We start from the raw sequence: 21,359 nt of genomic DNA, 5'->3' as shown, positions 1-21,359 counted from the left end.
TTTTTTTTTGAAACTTACAAAAATGCTCTATAAGAAGAAATGCAGGTTGTCTTTTTTAATATTTAAATGAATAATGCTTTTGTGACTCTAAACCAACACGAAATGACTATGGTTTTCTTTCTCTTAGTTACGCTTTTTTGCAAATGCTTTCACATTGACACCATACAATGGAACAGAAGCACTGGTATGTTACTAGAGTTTTAACATATTGTATTCACTTCGCAGATGTAGACTGTAAGTTCACTGGTTTAGAAACAATCTTAACAGATAAGATAAGAGAACAAGCTCTGAATAATCAAGGTCCTGTTTAGGACTAAGTTCTGAGCATTAGGAGTGAACTTTGAAAGTTTAGTATGTTTCATGGCACTGGATACCATGGTTGTGGGGACAGCACTTCTGTAGAAGCAAAATACATGAGCAGCCAGAGGAGAGCACAGCGTGGAATACTGCAGCGGCAGGCAAAGCAAGACGGTGGCTGGGCAGTCAGTGTGAGATTTCCTGTGGAGAAGGTGTGTTTCATGGGTCAAGAGTAGAGGCAACGAAGTCCAGCTCCATTTCCTTATGGGAAGATTCTCTTTTCTCTGTTAATATTCGAGAATCGAGTTGTTACTTTATTAGAAAACAAGTTCGTTTCCTTAAATCGCACATGTGTGGATTGCATGTGTTTCCTCATCAATGGCAGACATTACTAACGGATCATAATACTCTGTTCTGTTTGCATAAATGATGTCTCTGAGTGTTTTTCAACTCAAGGGCCAAAGACATCTACTACTAATGGATCAGAATCGTCATACAAGATGAAATTTATTTGTCCTCTGTGCTTTACACCGTCTGGTTGAAATTCTGGTGTATTAAAGTCAGTTCTGTGTGTGTGTGTGTCTCCCTCACTCCACTTAGCTCCCTCAGGATTTTTGCTAGGCATCTTGAAAACCCGAGAGCCTAGCACTGTAGCGCTCATACTGAACAGATTCTTAAGTCGTAGCTGAATTGAAATTAAGGCAAACGTTAAGGGAATTGACTTGGCACTCTTCTTTTGGTAAACATTGCAGAAACAAATGCATTTATTATAGAGACACAAACATAGTAGAAGCAAGTACTTTTAAACTAATTTTAATTATTTCTTAATGTATATGTCAAACTATTTAAGATAATGAATAGTCCTTTAGGGTACTCATTCCACACCTTTATGTCACTGAAAATCAAGTCTAGAGGTCAAGTATATATTGAGTGTCGGTGGTGTGGAAATAGAAGTCAAAATCTAGTTAGAAGTCAAAATAGTTAGAAGTTACTAAGGAGGTTAGAGTCATGTTTAGAAAAAAAGAATGAATAGAGAAAATAGACAAGAAAGTAAGACATTCTGTCATCTGGTGGCAAGTACTGTAGGAGTAATCAGAAAGGAGGATCACAGTGGGGCTGGACTAGTTGGAGGAGGCTTTGCTTGCTGAGTCGGGCTTAATCCGGGCTCTGAAGGATAGGTTGCACTTGGATGAGATGAGCAGCATGACCCCAGGGTCACAGTTTAAAAAGTTTGTTGTGACCCTGCTGTAATTTCCTTCAGTGTGGATGGGTAGGATGTAATTACCACTTAGTGATGGCTGTATATGCTGGTGGATACAGATGAGGGTTTGAGCACACCACGTGTGTAGCAAGAATCTCTTCCATCTTTGGATAAGTTTTATCTCCTTAAATGGTTTGAACCTGAGTGGCCTAAAGCACAGTGGTTAAGAATGTGCTATATACCTCAAAAAAAAAAAAAAAAAAAAAGAATGTGCTATATATAATTCTGTTACTATAGAATTATAGTAATTCTGTTCAAATTCCATTTCTCCAGTTTCTGCCTGTGAACCCTTGGGCACATTTTTTTCACTCATCTAAGCCTTTTACTATTAACTATAAAATAGGAATTATAGGAGTAAATGAGAGAAGGCTTATTGTAAAGGATTCTGTGTATTTCAACATTTAAGATTTTAAAGAAGACCATCTTAATGAAAAAAGTACAGTTCTGGCATGTGAACTGACAGATCAATGGAACAGAATAGAAAGTTGAGAATAGGCCCATAGCATACAGGGATTTGGTGTATGATAATCATGGCCTTCCAAAACAATGGGGAAAAGATGGCTTATTCAGAAAATAATAGAATAGGATCTTTTCTTCATACCTTACAGTCAAATAAAATTCTAGGTAAGTTAAAAGATTTATCCATAAAAATTAAAATATATAGTTACTAGAAAAAAATACGGGGCGGGGCGGGTACTAAGATCCTACAAGCTGCTTGGTGCTGCCAAAAAAAAAACAGAAATGGGGAAGTTATAAAATAATTTAAGAGTGTGGAGGCTTAGCTACTCCCAGTAACCATAAAAGAAAAGACTGAAAATTTTGATTAAATAAAGGTAAAAAAATTTTACATGACTAAAATTCTCACTACACATATACTCGAAAGAGTAACCACAAAATGGAAGAAAAACGCCTGCTACTCATACCATAGATAAAGGGTTACATTTTCTTAATATTTAAGGAGCTTCAACAAATCAAGAAAAACAACCTATTGGAACAGTAGGCAAAGGACATGAACAGAGAGTTTTGAAACTGTTTTAATCATATGAAAAGATGCCTAATCTTACTCCTACTAAGAGAAATGCAAATTAAAACTATAATGAAAAACTGTTTTTCAACTCTGATTAGCAAAGATTAGAAAGTTTGATAATGTACTATATTGGCAGGGGTCTAGGGAAATAAGCACTCTTCTACATTGCTGGGGGAGAGACTGATATAGCCTCTATCAATGATCTTTGACAAGATCATTCAAAATAATAAACACACATACCCTTAACCCAGCAATTCCATCTTTGATATTTATCTTATAGATGTACTCAAACTTATATGGAATGATGTATTCATCATTCATCACAGGTTTGTAATAGTGAAAACTGGAAAGAACCTCTAGGTCTAGCAGTTGAAAACTGATTATATAAAGTATGGCACATCCATGAAATGGAATACTGTGCTACTTTAAATGATAATAAAATTTTCATATACTGATTTGAACGTATTTCCAAGGCCTGTTTAAGTGAGAAATGCAAAGTGTGGAGTAGTGTGTATATTTTGCTTCCATTTGCATAAGAGAAATGGATATATATGTTTTTAAGCAAATAGATTTTCTTAGAAGAATATACAAAACACTAGCATGAGTGTTTGCTTCCAGAGAGGAGAACTGGGTGGCTAGAAAATTGGGGAGGAAGACTTTTTACCATGTACATCTTTTGAAAGTTGTACGTGTGTGTGCTTATCTATTAATAAAATATCACATCAGTGACCCATGCTTTACTGTGGCGTGAGCTGAGTATCCACTCTGAATAAGCTGAAGATCACATGCCATGAACTTTAATTTGGGGATGAAGAAAAGAGACAGCTAAAATATGGTTTTTTGCTTTAAATAAAATTTTCCAAGGATGCTATTAAGCAGGCTGCCCTACTGTCTTCCTTCGAATTATAGTAGTGGTTCATGAAGGCATCACAATTAGCTGATGCTGTTCAGGAGGACTTTTAGAATTCGTTTGGGGCTCTGTAAAGTGCTGATTGTACATCCCCTCCAGCCTCACTCACCTTGGGCAGAAGAGAAGAATCATTGACACCCTCTTCTTTTCCAGGTCTGGCTTTTCCACCAAAAGCCCGAGTCTCTCAATCCTCTGGTGAAATATCTGAGTGCCACCACTGGCTTTGGAAGCAATTACGTAACGTCCAAAAAGGTAAATGTTTCCTTTGTTTCATTGAAGGGGTTGCTGCTGGGTTCCTGACCAGCCCTACCAGCTGCCCAGCTTCTCTCTCCTGGGGCTCTCCTGTCTCCACTCGCTGGCATCACATGGGCCTATTTTCATTTCTTTCTGCTCTCTCCTGCCTCTCAGCCATGCACACCTTCTCTCCACCTAAACTGCTCTTACCCTTCTTCTTTCTACTGATTCATTTCTACTGTTTATCCTTAAGATCACAGCTTTCATGTGACCTTTTATATCAGGTCAGATGCTTTCATGCTAGGCTTTTTTGACCTCTTATGCCAGTTCTGTGTAGTATTCATTCAGTAGCAGGCTCCCTTGTCCAAGGATAAGCTCCATGAGGAGGGGGGGGGATTGCACCCCCTTTCCTAGCATGTTCCCTTGCACGTGGCAGGTGCTCAAGGAATGTGTCACAAGTTGGATGAAATATAAAGCATCTTTCTGAGTGAAGTTAGCTTCCCATTGAGTGTTCAGTTCCACTTATGACAACTATTAGCTTTAATAGACTGGTGTTTTGAAGAGGTACGGGATGGAGTTTGGAAAAACAATGAATGCTGTGTTTTGTAGACTCTGTGTAACCTAAAATGAAATTAAACATAGTTACAGGAGACTTCCCTGGTGGCCCAGTGGTTAAGACTCAGCACTCCCAATGCAGGGGGGCCCGGGTTCGATCCCTGGTCAGGGAACTAGATCTCGCATGCCACAACTAAAAATGATCCCACATGCTGCACCGAAAGATCCCACACGCGGCAACGAAGATCCTGTCTGCTGCAACCAAGACCCGCCACAGCCAGATAAATAATAAAAATAAACATAGTTACATATTAGAAAAATGAAAAAAATTTTATTTTGACCCTGTAAGGATTAATTTTGTTGGTTTGGTTTTTTTTTTTGGCTGCATTGGGTCTTCGTTGCTGCGTGCGGGCTTTCTCTAGTTGCAGCGAGTGGGGTCTACTCTTCCTTGCAGTGCACAGGCTTCTTATTGCGGTGGCTTCTCTTGTTGCAGAGCACGGGCTCCATGTGCCCGGGCCTCAGTAGCTGTGGCTCACGGGCTCTAGAGCACAGACTCAATAGCTGTGGCGCACGGCTTTAGTTGCTTTGAGGCATGTGGGATCTTCCCGGACCAGGGCTCGAATCCGTGTCCCTTGTATTGGTAGGTGGATTGGTAGGCGGATTCTTAACCAGTGCGCCACCAGGGAAGTCCTAATTTTGTTGTATTTTTGTCATGAGTAAGGTTTAATTTAGCCTCCCATTTTTCACTGCCTATCTTATTGTGAGGAGGAATCGGCATAAAATAAAATTAGATTGAAGCAAATAAGTTAGCTAAGTCAGAGTCAAAATTGTCAATGATCTTGTCTACGTCAGTAGCTTGAGGTCTAAGGGGAACCAGGCTCTCTGCTTCCCGCGGTATATGTTTACTGAAAATGAACCTATGAACCTCCAGTGTTTTCCAAAATACCTTTTGTGGGATAGTTCCTTGAGAAGATTTGCAGAAAGCAGTTTGTCAGCCAAGTAAGTTTGAGAAATGCTTCATATTATATTTCCCTCTTTCAGAGACATGCACAGTGCACATTAGCCCAGTAAAGGCTTTGAGAAGTTGATACAGTTAAGAAATATGCGTGACATGTTTCATCCTGCTGTTTGCAAGCTGTTCTTGAGTGTACAACTTTTTCTTTTCTCTTTAAAGTTTACATAATGCTTAACATCATCCCAAAGAACACACTTTGGGAACTCTATTGTAAACTAATGAGCTTACTTTTAGGCCCTCAGAATTTGTTTGGACTTACTATCTATTGATCTCGAAGGAATGATTAGTTTACCAAGGGGAGAAAATGTTTAATTCTATAAACCAAAGTATTTTATTAGCATTTCATGGAAATGCATTGCAGAATATGTTTTAACCTTTGATTAATTTTGGGAAGTCAGTTCTCTGCTCTGTTTAAAGGTGGGTTGAACTAAAGAGAGCTATAATGTCTCTTCCAGTTACCACATGAAAAAACACTAATATGATTGAATGAATATAAATATTTTTTCCAAAATGTTATAAAGTTTTCTTTCATTTTTTAGCCTTTTAGCTTCATGAAGAAAGAGCCTTTTTTTTTTTTTTTTTAAGTTTAGGCTCTGTGTTGACTTGGAAAGAGATAACACTTTATAGGGGCTGAAAGTTTGCTTTTACATACAGTGTGTAAGTTAAAATTAGATTTTCTACATAAAACAGAAGCGTGTAAAATAATAGTGGATTAAACAAGATAAAAGCTTAGGTTTCTCGCATGTAAAGCAGTTTGGAGAGGCAACCTTAGGCTGGCCTGGCAGCTCTGCAAATTGTCAGGTACCCAGGTTCCTTCTGTCATCCCTGAGGTGTGGCCCTCATCCTTATAGCTCAGGGGAGCAGCATGGAAGAAGGGAGAAAGAAAGGGGTGCCCCATTCCTTTTAAATAGAGTACCACACAACACTTCTGCTTACATCTCATTGGCCAGAACATAGTCACCTGGTACCACTAACTTCAGTGGAGGCTGGAAATGTAGTCTTTCATCTGCAGGGCAGTGAGCTCAGCTAAGATCAGGGCTCTTTTACTAAAGAAGGTGGATATTAGGAAGTAAGTAGCAGTTGGAATTTTTTTTAAAATTTCTTGATTTTCTTCTTTTGGCCTTTTTTATATCACAGATGTTTGGTGTCTTCTGTTACTAGGTACACAGCAGTTAGGGGAGACAGCAAAGCTCAGATCTTTCAGTCTTGCTATTTAAGGGAAGCATCAGTAGGCTTGGTGAGTGTTGGAGTTTGGATGGAGAGTTAATGTGTCCTCAGGATTCCTAACATTCCCCACATGGCTGCCACCGAAGCCCATTCGAACTGGCCCTATTTTGGGTTCTCTTACCTGTGTTATTTAAATGGCTCCCTTTTATTCAAATACTATTCATTTCATTTTTCCTTCATAGTCATCCCTATCTTTGTTTCTTTTCCAGATAGACCTAGATGAAGACACTGCTGAAAAATTTTACCAAAACTTACTGGAACTGGAAAAGGATATTAGGGTCACCATACAAAACACCAAAAACCAGAGCTGAAAATGGTGCTCAGAGAGCACCATTTTCAAGCCTTCTGTGGATTCTGGAGCACATGGGTTTCTACTGAGTTGGATGATGTGCATTTGTGGTAAAACTGTGAGCTCTGATTGTCTCTTTGTTTCAGAATTACCTCTATGACTGTGCATGTGTTTGTGCACATGAGAAAAAGATTGATAAAATATCATATATTCTCAAGAATGGTGTTATATCAAAATTGTGCTAGTCACAATTTGTTTATTCTGCGAACTGTAGCCCAAGCTACACTTCATGGGATGAGGTGTAGACTTGAATAATCATGACACAGACACACACTGGTTCTCCTTTTCACCTGCCCCAGCAGGAGGAAATACTGCCCATTCTCTGAGTGACCATCTTAGCCTTGTTCCTTTCGAGTAGTTTTCCTAGGTCTTGTACCTTATTTCTTCTTCCACATGCTGCTTTTACAATCCTAATACAGATGCCCATGTAATTAATCATAGTAAGAAAAGTGTATGTATTTGGGCCACTTGAATTATTTGTTATTTAAAAAATGTCTTTTGAGATTGATTTAGTCCATGTTAATAGTGGGCCTGACCTTTAACACAATTTGCAAATTTGTTTATTACTGACCCACTCGTTTTCATGACATTTTAGTGGATGTAATCTTGCAGCAAAAATGATTTATTCAGATTGTTTCAATGAAATTTTCCAATTGAATAATTACTGGTGGAATGTCTCCTGGTATCAGTAGTGGTCGAAAGTGGTTAGGACTTAGTTTGCATGATATGAAGACAAAATGCTAAGATGCCTAGATGGTTCAACCAACACCTGTAATATAACAGAGTTACAGTTTGAATGAGTTAATGTGAAAAATTATATGTAAATATAATTTCTTTACATTTTAAAGTATGGATTTTTGGTTATACTTTAAATTGTTGCTAAAGATATTTTTAATAACAATAAACATGTGAAAATGAGGGCTGAACACTCCACTGTCTTCAAGAAAGAAGGGTAAAGTTGGAGAGCTGAAAGCAGAGCTGGTTTTTGATCTTCTGTTCACTCGCTGTTAATTGGGAAGAAAGACTTTATTATGGATCTCAAACTCTTCATCTGTGAAGGAATTATCTTTCTGCTTCCTCTGTTCACGGGTATGAAGTGAGTATTAAATGCAATAATATATGTGAATGAATAAAGAGCATTTTTTGAGAATGATGACTACAAAGTTTTTATTAGAGATTAATAAGCCAGAGTGTCATAGTTGAAATATTACTGTGTAAGGCACTGAGTGACCACGTCCCATCTGACTGAGAGTTGGTTCTGTTTCCCGAATGTTTTGTTTTAAATTGAAGTACAGTTGACTTAGTGTTTCAGATGTACAGCAAAGTGATTCAGTTATTTATATATATGTATATTTCAGATTCTATTCCATTATAGGTATTACAAGATATTGAATATAGTTCCCTGTGCCATACAGTAGTTCCTTGTTGTTTATTTTACACATAGTAGCATGTATCTGTTAATCCCAAACTCCTAATTTATCTCCCCCAGCCCTGCTATCCCCTTTGGTAACCATAAGCTTGTTTTCTTTGAGTCTATTTGTTTTATAAATAAGTTCATTTGTATCATATTTTTAGAATCCATGTATAAGTGATATCATGTGATATTTGTCTTTCTGTCTGACTTACTTCACTTAGTATGATAATCCTTAGGTCCATCCACGTTGGTGCAAATGGCATTATTTCATTCTTTTTTATGGCTGAGTAGTATTCCATTGTATATTGTATGTGTGTCTGTGTATCAGGTATTCTTTATCCGTTCATTTGTCTATGGACATTTAGGTGGCTTCCATGTCTTGGCTATTGTGAATAGTGCTGCTATGAACATAGGGGTGCTTGTATCTTTTCCAGCCAGAGTTTTCATCTTTTCGAGATATATACCCAGGAGTGGGATTGCTGGATCATATGGTAACTGTTTTTACATTTTTAAGGAACCTCCAGACTGTTCTCCATAGTGGCTCTACCAATTTACATTCCAACCTACAGCATAGGAGGGTTCCCTTTTCTCCACACCCTCTCCAGCATTTACCATTTGTAGACATTTTTTTAAAAATTTGTTTTGGCTGTGTTGGGTCTTCATTGCTGTGTGCGCAGGCTTTCTCTAGTTGCGGCGAGCGGGAGCTACGCCTTGTTGCGGTGTGTGGGCTTTTCACTATGGTGACTTCTCTTGTTGCGGAGCACGGGCTCTAGGCACCCAGGCTTCAGTAGTTGTGGCACACAGGCTCAGTAGTTGTAGCGCATGGGCTTAGTTTCTCTATAGCATGTGGGATCTTCCCGGACTAGGGATTGAATCCATGTCCCCTACATTAGCAGGCGGATTCTTAACCATTGCGCCACCAGGGAAGTCCCTATTTGTAGACTTTTTGATGATAATCATTCTGACCGATGTGAGGTGATACCTATTGTAGTTTTGATGTGCATATCTCTAATAATTAGGAATGTTGAGCATCTTTTCATGTGCTTTTTGGCCATCATCTGTATGTCTTCTGTGGAGAAATGTCTGTTTAGGTCTTCTGTTCATTTTTTTTGATTGAGGTATTTGGTTTTGTTTCAACATTGAGCAGTATAAGCTATTTGTATATTTAAAAAATTAACCCCTTGTCAATCACATCATTTGTAAATATTTTCTCCCATTCTGTAGGTTGTCTTCATTTTATTGATGGTTCCCTTTGCTTTTAAGCTTTTAAGTTTAATTAGGTCCCATTTGTTTATTTTTGCTTTTATTTATTTCTTTTACTTTAGGAGATGGATACAAAAAAGTATTGCTGCAATTTATGTGTTCTGCCTATATTTTCCTCTAGGAGTTTTATAGTATCCACTCTTACACTTAGGCATTTAATCCATTTTGAGGTTTTTTTTGTGTGTTTATAGGGTATTAGAGAATGTTATAATTTCATTATTTTACATGTAGCTGTCCAGTTTTCCCAGCACCACTTATTGAAGAGACTGTCTTTTCTCCATTGTATATTCTTGCCTCCTTTGTCATAGATTAATTGACCATAGCTGCGTGGGTTTATTTCTGGGCTTTCTATCCTGTTCCTTGATCTATGTGTCTGTTTTTGTGTCAGTACCATACTGTTTTGATGACTATAGCTTTGTAGTATGGTCTGTAGTCAGTGAGCCTGATTCCTCCAGCTCCGTTTTTCTTAAGATTCCTTTGGCATTTCAGGGTTTTATGTTTCCACACAAATTTAAAAATTTTTTGTTTTAGTTCTGTGAAAAATACCATTGGTAATTTGCTAGGGGTTGCATTGAATCTGTAGACTGCCTTGGGAAGTATGGTCATTTTTACAATATTGATTCTTCCAATCCAAGAACACATTATATCTTTCCGTTTGTGTCATTCTCAATTTCTTTCATCAGCATCTTATAGTTTTTGGAGTACAGGACTTTTGCCTCCTTAGGTAGGTTTATTCCTAGGTATTTTATTATTTTTCCTGCAATAATAAATAGGATTGTTTCCTTAATTACTCTTTCTGATATTTCATTATTAGTGTATAGAAATGCAACAGATTTGTGTATTAATTCTGTATCCTGTAATTCTACCGAATTCATTGATGAACTCTAGTAGTTTTCTGGTAGCATCTTTAGGATTTTCTATATATAGTATCATGTCATCTGCAAACAGAGACAGTTTTACTTCTTCCTTTCCAATTTGGATTCCTTTTATTCCTTTTTCTTCTCTGATTGATGTGGCTAGGACTTCCAAAACTATTTTGAATAAAAGTGGCAAGAGTGGGAATCGTCTTATTCCTGATCTTAAAGGGAATGCTTAGCTTTCACAGTTGAGTATGATGTTAGCTGTGGGTTTGTCATATATGTCCTTTATTATGTTAAGGTATATTCCCTCTATGCCCACTTCCTGGAGAGTTTTTATCATGAAAGGATGGTAAATTTTATCAAAAGCTTTTTCTGTGTCTGTTGAGATTAACAAATTGAAGGATAAAAACCATATGATAATGTGGTATATCAGGTTGATTGACTTGCAGATATTGAAAAATCCTTGCATCCTGGGGATAAATCCCACCTGATCATGGTGTATGATCCTTTTAATGTATTGTTGGATTCAGTTTGCTTATATTTTGCAGAGGATTTTTGCATCTATATTCATCAGTGATATTGGCCTGTAATTTTCTTTGTGGCATCTTTGTCTGGTTTTGGTATCAGCGTGATGGTGGCCTCATAGAATGAGTTTGAAAGTGTTTCTTCCTCTGCAGATTTTTTAGAATAGTTTCAGAAGGACCGGTGGTACCTCTTCTCTAAATGATTGGTAGAATTCACCTATGAAGGTATCTGGTCCTGGACTTTTGTTTGTTAGGAGTTTAATTACTGATTCAACTTCATTACTGGTAATTGGTCTGTTCATATTTTCGATTTCTTTCTAGTTCAGTCTTGGGAGATTGTACATTTCTAAGAATTTTTCCATTTCTTCTAGGTTATCCATTTTATTGGCATATAATTGCTTGAAGTAGTCTCTTATGTCCATTTGTAACTTTTTTCATTTCTGATTTTGTTGATTTTGGCCCTCTTTTTTTTCTTGTTGAGTCTGGATAAAGGTTTATCTATTTTGTTTCTTTTCAAAGAAACAGCTTTTAAGGTTAGATTGTTTGAGATTTTTCTTGTTTCCTGAGGTAAGCTCTTGTCGCTATAAACTTCCCTTTTAGAACTGCTTTTGCTGCATCCCATAGGTTTTGGATTGTATTTTCATTTATCTCTAAGTATTTTTTGATTTCCTCTTTGATTTCTTAAGTGATCTATTGGTTGTTTAGTAGCATATTGCTTAGTCTCCATGTGTTCTTAGGTTTTTTTTTGCAGTTTTATTCTTGTAGTAGATTTCTAGTATCATAGTGTTTTGGTCAGAAAAAATGCTTGATATGATTTCAATTTTCTTAAATTCACTGAGGCTTGCTTTATGTCCTAGCTTGTGATCTATCCTGGAGAATGTTCCATGTGCATTTGAAAAGAATGTGTATTCTGCTGCTTTCTGGTGGAATGCTCTGTAAATATCAATTAACTTCTTTGGCCTAATGTGTCATTTAAGGCCTGCATTTTCTTATTGATTTTCTGGCTGGATGATCTGTCCATTGATGTAAGTGGGTTTTAAAGGCCCCTATTATTGTCTTACTGTCAATTTCTCCTTTTATATCTGTTAATATTTGCCTTGTATGTTAAGGTGCACTGCCACTGAACAGAAAAAAAGAATGAAAAGAAATGAGGACAGGGCTTCCCTGGTGGCGCAGTGGTTGCACATCCGCCTGCTGATGCAGGGGAACTGGGTTCGCGCCCCGGTCTGGGAGGATCCCACATGCCACGGAGCGGCTGGGCCCGTGAGCCATGGCCGCTGAGCCTGCGCGTCCGGAGCCTGTGCTCTGCAATGGGAGAGGCCACAACAGTGAGAGGCCCGCGTACCGCAAAAAAAAAAAAAAAAAAAAAAGAAATGAGGACAGTTTGAGACTTCTGGGACAACATCAAGTGTACTAATATTCACATAAGAGAGTCCCAGAAGGACCTATATGTAAATATATATGTTGGGTCCATATATATTTATAATTGTTATGTCTTCTTGGATTGATCCTTTGATCATTATGTAGTGTTCTTCCATGTCTCTTGTAACAGTTTTCATGTTAAAGTCTATTTTGTCTGATATAAGTATTGCTCTTCCAGCTTTCTTTTCATTTCCATTTGTGTGGAATACCTTTTTCCATCCCCTCACTTTCCATCAGTATGTGTCTCTAGATCTGAAGTGAGTCTCTTGTAGGCAGCATATTTACAGGTCTTGTTTTTGTATCCATTCAGCCAGTCTATGTCTTTTGGTTGGAATATTTAGTCCATTTATATTTAAGGTAATTATCGATATGTATGTTTCTATTGCCATTTTGTTAATTGTTTTGGATTTGTTTTTGTAGATCTTTTTTCCCTTTTCTTGTGTTCTCTTTTGTGATTTGTTGACTAACTAGTGTTATGCTTGGATTCCTTTTTGTTTTCTATATATCATATTTTCGGTTTGTAGTTACGATGAGGTTTTTATATAGCAGTCTATATATGTGATTGTTTTGAAGTTGCTGGTCTGTTCATTTCAAAGATGTTTTAAATACCCTACATTTGTATTCTCCTGCCCTCACTATTAACTGTTATTGATATATTTTACATCTAATTGTTTCATGTATCCCATAACTGCTGTTGATACAGATTTTACTACTTCTGTCTTTGAACCTCACTACTAGTTTTGTGTGTGGATGATTTCATACCTTGACTGTATGTTTGCCTTTACTGGTGAGCTTTTTCCTTCCCTAATTTTCTTATTTCTAGCTGTGACGTTGTCTTTTCCACCTAGAAAAGTTCCTTTAGCATTTTTTTATAAAGTGGTTTTGTGGTACTGAATTCTTCTAGCTTTTGCTTGTCTGTAAACCTTTTGATTTCTCCATAAAATCTGAATGAGAGCCTTGCTGGGTAAGATTTCTTGATTGTAGGTTTTTCCCTTTTATCACCTTAAGTATATCATGCCACTCCCTTCTGGCCTGTAGATTTTGTTCTGGCCTTATGGGAGTTGCCCTGTAATTTGTTGTTCTCCCTTGCGGTTTTTAGTATTCTCTCTTTATCTTTAATCTTTGTTATTTTGATTACAATGTGCCTTTGTGTGTTCCTCTATGGGACTCTGCACTTCTGGGCTTGGGTGACTGTTTCCTTTCCCAGGATAGGGAGGTGTTCAGCTGTTATGTCTTCAAATATTTTCTTAGGCCTTTTCTCTCTCTCTTCTTCTGGGACTCTCTAATGTAAATATTAGTGTACTTGATGTCCTAGAGGTCTCTTAAACTGTCCTCATTTCATTTTTTTTTCTTTTCAGTGGCAGTGATTTCCACTTCTCTGTCTTCCAGGTCACATATTCTTTCTTCTGAATCATTGATTCCTTCTAGTTTATTTTTCATTTGTTATTGTATTCTTCATCTCTGTTTGGTTGTTCTTTATATTTTCTAACTCTTCTTTTAAAACTTCCAACTTCTCACTCCATGCATCTATTCTCCTCCCAAGTTCTTTGATCATCTTTATGATCATTACTCTGAACTCTTTCTCAGATAGATTGCCCATCTCCACATAGTTCTTCTGGAGTTCTAGCTTCATTCCTTCCTCATTTTGTCTAAGTTGCTGTTTGTATTTTTATGTATGTGGTAAGTTAGTTAGTTATGTTTCTTGACCTTGGATATGTGGTCTTCTGTAGGAGGCGTCCTGTGAGTCCCGGCAGTGCACTCCCCTCTTGTCACCCAAGCTATATGCTCTGGGTGTTCCCCCTAAGAGGTCTGCATGGGTCCTTCTGTTGTGGCGGCTGACTTTGTGGGCAGTCTGATAGGCTTGGTTGGCCCCTAGTCTTGTTGGTTTCCAGGACCTGCCTTGTGCAGGTGCTGCTGGCTGTTGTTTAGTGGGGCCTGGTCATGATGTGACTGGCTGTGGAATCTTAGGGGGCCATGGAGCTAGTGCTGGCTCACTGGTGGGCGAGGCAGGGTCCCAAAGACTCTGGTGCTGTTGCCAATCCACTGGCAGGTGAAGCCAGATCCTGGGGTTAGTGCCAGACCACTAGCAGGCGGAGTTGGTTTCTGGAGTCTGGCTGCAGGTCCCAGGGATCCCAGAGCTTTTTTCAGATCGTTGCAGGGAGAGCATGTTCCTGATGCAGCAGGATGTCTGGAAGTTTGCTTTGGCCTGCTAGTGGGCAGGTCCAGCTGGTCCCAGGGTAGGGTAGGGACTGCATTGTGGTATCATAGTTTTGTTTCTGATGTCTGCCCCCTGGTGGTTGAGGCTGGTCTAGAGGCTTGTGCAGGCTTCCTGGCAGGACAGGCCTGTACCTGTCCACTGGTGGGTAGAGCTGGGTATTGGCCCTCTGATGGACTGGGCTGTGTCCAGGGGCATGTCCAGAGGTTGCTGTGGACTCTTTAGTCTTAACATACCCTGTCTGCTGATGGCTGGGACTGGGTCCCTGCCCAGTTAGTTGTTTTGTTCTGAGGCGTCCCAGCACTGGAACCTATAGGCTTTTGGGCGGGGTCAGGTCTTGGCACTAATGATCCAAGATGTCAGCTGCTAGGAGTGTTAATGTGGCTGAATGTTCCTCAGTATGGCTGCCACCAGTGTCTGTGTCCCCAGGATGAGCCACAGCTGCCCCCTGCCTCTCCAGGACTCTCCAAGACCAGCAGGCAGGTCTGACCCAGGCTCCTATCAAATTACTGCTTTTGCCCTGGGTCCCAGTGCTTGCTGGATTTTGTGTGTGCCCTTTAAGAGTGAAGTATCTATTTCCCCCAGTCCTGTGGAGCTCCTGCAATTAAACTCTGCTGGCCTTCAAAGCCAAATGCTCTGGGGCCTCATCTTTCTGGTGCCAGAACCCTGGCCTGGGGAGCTTAATGTGGGGCTCAGAACTATTACTTCTGTGGGAGAACCTCTGCAATATAATTCTACAGTTTGTGAATCATCCACCCAGGCATTATGTGATTTGATTATATTGCGAGCTTGTGCTTCTTACCTGTCTCATTGTGGTTCCTTCTTTATGTCTTTAGTTATAGAATATCTTTTCTGGTAGGTGCCTGTCTTTTTCACTGATGGTTATTCTGCATATAGTTGTGATTTTGGTGTGCTTGTGAGAGGAAGTGAGCTCAGGTTCTTTCTGTATTCTTCCATCGTGGCCACTCTCCCGACTCTGTTTTCCGAATATTGAGTCATCACCTAGGAGCAGCATCAGGTCAAGTATGAGCATGTGGGGGGAAGAGTGTGGGCTTTGGGACTGGGCAGACATTGAATCAGATTTTAGCCATTAACTAGCATGAGTTCAGGCAAGTTGCTTCAATTTATACCTCAACTTAATTATAAAAAATACTGATGCTTACCTTGCAGAATTGTGATATTATAGCCTAATGTACTCAGTTAATATAACATTATTTAATTCTCTCCCACACGAAGTACACAAAAGGAGATTTTAAACATGAACTAAATCCTGATTTCAAGTCATTTATGATGTGTCAGTAGGTTGGTGCTCCATATATTTTCTGAGTCATTTCATCCAATTTCCCTAAAATAGAGAACAAATCATAGCCCCTTTAGACATTAACATATCTGATGTACTTATTACATTTTTAATCATAACATTACTATACAGAAATAAAATATACAATTTTGAAACCAACAGAGGTATAAGAAAATACCCAAGCCATCCAAAAAAATAAAATGGAGAGGAGAAGCAGATGATGATAGAAAAAAACAGATAAATAAAAATCCCCCAATTCGATTTTAAAAATATATTCAAATATTCTAAAAAAAAATCTGAAAATAGAACTACCATATGACCCAGCATTTCTACTCCTGGGTAAATATCTAAAAAACCTGAAACACTAATTCAAAAAGATACTATACCTCCAATGTGCATAGCAGCATTCTTTACAGTTGCCAAAATATTGCAGCCACCTTAGTGTCCATCAACAGATGAATGGATAAGGAAGATGTGGCTATATATACAATGGAATACTACTCAGTCGTAAAAAAGAATGAGATTTTGCCATTTGTAACAACATGGATGGACTTAGAGGGTATTATACTACATGAAATAAGTCATACAGAGAAAGACAAATATATCACTTAACATATGGAATCTAAAAAAAAAAAGCAGCTAGTGATTATAACAACAGACTCACTCATGGATATGGAGAACTGCTAGTTTTAGTAGTTACCAGTGAGGAGAAGGAAGGGGGAGGGTCAAGATAGAGGTAGAGGATTAAGAGATACAAACTACTATGTATAAAATAAGCTACAAGGAGATACTGTACAACAGAGAATACAGCCAATATTTTTAATAACTATAAATGAAACATAATCTTTAAAAATTATGACTCACTACACTGTATACCAGAAACTTATATAATACTGTACAATAGCCTCAACTTTTTAAAAAAGCTACAAGAATGTAAAAAAAATACATATATATTCAAATAGACCAAGATGAATATAAATGGAATAAACTAGTTAAAGGAACAATTACTAGAGCTGGTTAAATTTTTTTTATATACATGGCAAACTACTAAAACATGAGGATATGTAAAGGTTGAAAGTAAAAGGATGAGAAAATATACACTTGGCAAATATTAATGAAAGTCAGTAGGCTTGTATAGCAATATTGATACCAGATAAAATGCAAAAGCATTTTTAAGGACTAAATGACAAGGAAAAAAACACCATGAAGGTATTATAGCTATAAATTCATATGTACCTTTAATGCTTAGAATATAAAAAGCAGTTTACAGAATTATAAGGGGGAAATGGACAATTCCACAATTTTAATAGATAATAGACATCACTTATTGTTTTATTAATCACACAAATATTGGTAAGCATATGGAAGATAACACAGTTAATAAGCTTGATCTGATGAATATGTAGCCACAAGTCACCAGTTGGATAACAATATTATTTTCAAATTAACATGTAACAATTTATGAACTAATAGAATACTAGACCTCAAAGTAAGTCTCAACAAGTATTAAAGAATGTGTATTATTCAAACCATCTTCTCTGACCACAGATCATTTCCAAAAAGGTAACCAAAAGAAAAAAAATGATAATGAAACCTCCTGTTTTACCACTTTTTAATTCATGGGTCAAGGGAGGGTTAATATTGAAAATTAGAAAATATTAGCAACTAAACAACAATGAAAATTCTACATATTAATGAGTGAAACTCACCTGAGAATGACTAAGAGAAATTTTTACATGAATAGCTTAGAAAAAAGACTGAAAATTGACTTCATTCTACTCAAGTTAGAGAAAAGAACAAATTCAAAACAAGTAGAAGGAATGAAAAGATAAAAAGCAGAAGATAATGAATTAGAAAAGAGAAGAACTAAATGAGAATTGATTCACTTGAAGAAAAATAGGCACACTTCTGGTGAGATGGATATATGAAAAAAGAATAGGCACTAATAACAATTTAAGTCCAAAAGGGGAACATAACTACAGAAGTAGAGATTTTTAAAATGAGAGGAAACTATGAAAAACATACAATTGTTTGAAATATTTGGAAAATGTTTCCTAGAAAAAAATGTATTCTTCCAAAATGGACACAAGCAGAAATAGGAAACCTGAATAGACCTACAACCATTAAAGAAATACCATGCTTTAAGAATACACTCATATTCTGTGTGGTTATAAAAGGGCAATACAAGAGATCCTTGTGATTATAGGACTGTTCTGTATCTAGACTATTGTGGTGGGTACATAAGACCTATAAATATGATAAATTGTCTATAGAACAAAAAAACACACAGACATACAGACAGGCTTATAAATGCATACAAGCAAAACAGGAAATCTGAAAAAGATTGTATCAATGTCAATATTATGGTTGATATTGAATTATAGTTTTGCAAGATGTTATCAGTGGGGGAAACTGGAAGAAGAGTATCTGGGATCTCTACTGTTTCTTACTCCTTCCTACAACCTTACAATTATCTCAATAAATATTTCAATTAAAAAATATACATCATCCCCAAATGTCAGATAGGATTATTGATTAGTTCCTCCAAACATCAAAAACAGATCTTCTCAATCCTGCACAAACTATTCCAGACATTTTTAAAGGAGTACCTTTTTCCAAGATCATTTTATGAAGTTTGCATAACTTTTATATCAAAACCAAATATAATACTTTAAAAGAAATCTGTAGGCTAAATTTACTTAATACAAAGTCTCATAGCTGAATATAGCAATATATTGACAAACACAACTAAACATGACCAAGTTGTATTTGTACTAAAAATGCAAGGATAGCTCAGCACCAGAAGAGCTAATAATATAATTTATTATGTTGAAAGAATAAGGAAGTAATGTGATCCTTTTGGTATATGCAGACATACATTTAATAAGATTCTACACTCATGTATAATAAAATCATCTTAACAAATCAGTAATAGAAGGAAACTTCCGGAATTGAAATCAAGATGATAGAGTAGAAGGATGTGGAACGTGCCTCCTCCCACAAATACATGAAAAATACATCTACATATGGAACAATTCTCACAGAATACCTACTGAACACAGGCAGAAGACGTTACAAACTTGAAAGGACAAGAAAGATCTCCACATAACTGGGTAGGATGAAAGAAAAGAAAAAGGAAGCAGGATGGGAACTCCTCCCCTGTGAGGGAGCTGAGAAAGAGGAAAGTTTCCCAATCACTGAGAAGTCCCCTCACCAGCGGGGAGATCAACCAGGACAGAGGGAGAGCTTCAGAGGCTCAGCAGAGAGCACAACAACCAGTTTGAAGCAGGCAGAACAAGAGAGACCTGCACAGATGGTCTGTGCCACTCTCCTGTGCTCCCAACACCAGATGTGCGTCCACCTGGTAAGGGCAGGGCCTGGGTGCTGAAACTTGGGGTTTAGAGGACAGACCCAGGGGGAGGACTGGGGTTGGCTGCACGGAGACAGCCTGAAGAGGCTGGAGCATGGTACGGCTGCAACCAGGGGTGTACACGGAAGAAGCCAGGGCCTGCCACAGAAATGAAGCACCACTGTTAAGTGGCACATGAAGGGAGGGGTGAAGCCCATGACAGCAGCCTCTTTGCACACCAGTCGCCACCTCAGTGGGCTCTGGGAGTGTACGTGCCAGCTGCCACCTCAGCGGGCTCCTGAAGCAGGTGCTAGCGGGTGGCCCACACAGAGAGGCTGGGCTGAAATCATAGCTGAGTCCCAGGGGCCACACAATTTAGGAAGCAGAACTGAAATCTCTCCCCACAGCTGTGCGAGCCACCACTGGCTTTGTGAACTCAGTGCCTGCGGGGCATCAGAGCAGGCAAAAGGTGCTCCTGTGGCTGAGATGGATTTGGCCTTAGCAGGTGTGGACATTGTGGGTGCGTGCACATGGGGGCTGGGCTGCGCCAGGGTCTGAGCTGCTTCCATAGCTCCCATAGTGCACGACGTCCAGGTGCACGACTGCAGTTCACGGACTTGACATCAGCGGATCTTCACTGGCGGCCTTGTGAAAACAATACCTGAGTGACACTAGGTCCAACTGTTGGCATTCCCACGGTTGAGGAGGGGCTGAGGGCAGTACCAACAGTGTACTTTGTGACAGGTGGCACAGCAGAGTGCACTTCCGAGTGGACAGCTCCGGTGGAGGAATATTCAGTGGTTTCTTTCCCAGTGGGAGCCCTCCAATACCACTTACCTCACACTGCAGATCAGAAACACGGCTCAGAAATGAATCTGGGGGGTTCTACTCCAACAATTAGGGAGCAGACCCTACCTGAGACAGGGCTGTGAAAACGACAGGCAAAGAGGATGACCTGATCAACATCTAGTGTAGGCTCTGGTCACCACAACACCAGTCATACCCCCTATCAAGGGGATAATGGCCATGACACACTGAGGAAAGAGGTGGCAACCATACTAAAAGCAACCATACTAAAACCATACTAAAAACAGCCCTTGCACCAAAATATTAAACCAACAGAGGCTACACAGGGATGCTCCCACATATAAATAGCCCTCTAAGACTACAGTAGATATCCATTTCTCCTAAAATCACAGAGTGAGAGAAATAAGTAAAATGAAGAATTAGAGGAACCACTCTGAGTTAAAAGGTCAAGAGAACTCCCTTGAAAAAAACAATGAAACAGACCTCTTTAGTCTGGTAGACACCAAGTTTGAAAAGGAGATAATGAAAATACTGAAGGAATTAAGAAAGACTATCAATAGAAATGCAGATTATTATAAAAAGGAACTAGAAACTATAAAGAGGAGCAAAGAAGAATTAGAAAACTCTTGCTGAGATGAAATGAAAGCTGAGCTAAAGGCAATGAATAACAGAATGAATAATGCAGAAGAATGAATAAGTGATATGGAATATAGAATAATGGAAATCACCCAATCACAGCAGACAGAAAGCCAAAAAAAAAAAAAAAGCAACGTAGGAGACTATGGGATAATATAAAGTGGTCAATCTGTGCATAATAGGAATTCCAGAAGGAGAAGAAAAGGGGATTGAAAATGTATTTGAAGAAATTATGGCTGAAAAACCCCAAACCTAAAGAAGGAAACAGATATCCAGGGACAGGAAGCACAGAGGGTCCCAAACAAGATGAATCCAAACAGACCTACACCAAGATGTGCTATAATTAAAATGGCAAAAGTTACAAAGAGAGGATTCTAAAGTCAGCAAGAGATAAGAGTTAATTACCAGGCACCCCCCCATAAGGTTATCAGCTGATTCCTCTACAGAAATGTTGCAGGCCAGAAGGGAGTGGCAAGATATATTCAAAGGCCTGAAAGGAAAAAAATCTTCAACTTAGGATACTCTACCCAGTAAGATTATCATTTAGAATAGAAGGAGAGATAAAGAATTTCTCAGCCAAGCAAAAATGAAAAGAATACAGCAATACTAAACCTATCCTAAAAGAAATATTGAAAGGTCTTCTCTAAACAGAAAAGAAGCAAGAAGCAATAGGAAAGAGAAAATCACAATTGGA

At 38.4% G+C, this 21,359-nt stretch overlaps 1 protein-coding gene across 1 annotated transcript in view; it reads left to right on the top strand.

Annotated features, from left to right (window-relative positions):
- The window catches only part of HSD17B7 (hydroxysteroid 17-beta dehydrogenase 7), a 24,177-nt gene extending 16,152 nt beyond the window's left edge, over positions 1 to 8,025 (top strand). Inside the window, exons 7-9 of the mRNA XM_007113901.3 lie at positions 128 to 184; positions 3,649 to 3,747; positions 6,736 to 8,025. Of these exons, the coding sequence (XP_007113963.2) occupies positions 128 to 184; positions 3,649 to 3,747; positions 6,736 to 6,837 (258 nt within the window). The 3' untranslated portion in view covers positions 6,838 to 8,025. The remainder of the gene's footprint in view (positions 1 to 127; positions 185 to 3,648; positions 3,748 to 6,735) is intronic.
- Positions 8,026 to 21,359: the final 13,334 nt, after the last annotated feature.

Source organism: Physeter macrocephalus, chromosome 4 (genome assembly GCF_002837175.3).
Source record: "Physeter macrocephalus isolate SW-GA chromosome 4, ASM283717v5, whole genome shotgun sequence".
In the NCBI taxonomy this organism is placed as follows: Eukaryota; Metazoa; Chordata; class Mammalia; order Artiodactyla; family Physeteridae; genus Physeter; species Physeter macrocephalus.
Note: the sequence above shows the minus strand (reverse complement) of the source record. Positions and strands in the feature narration are given on the sequence as shown.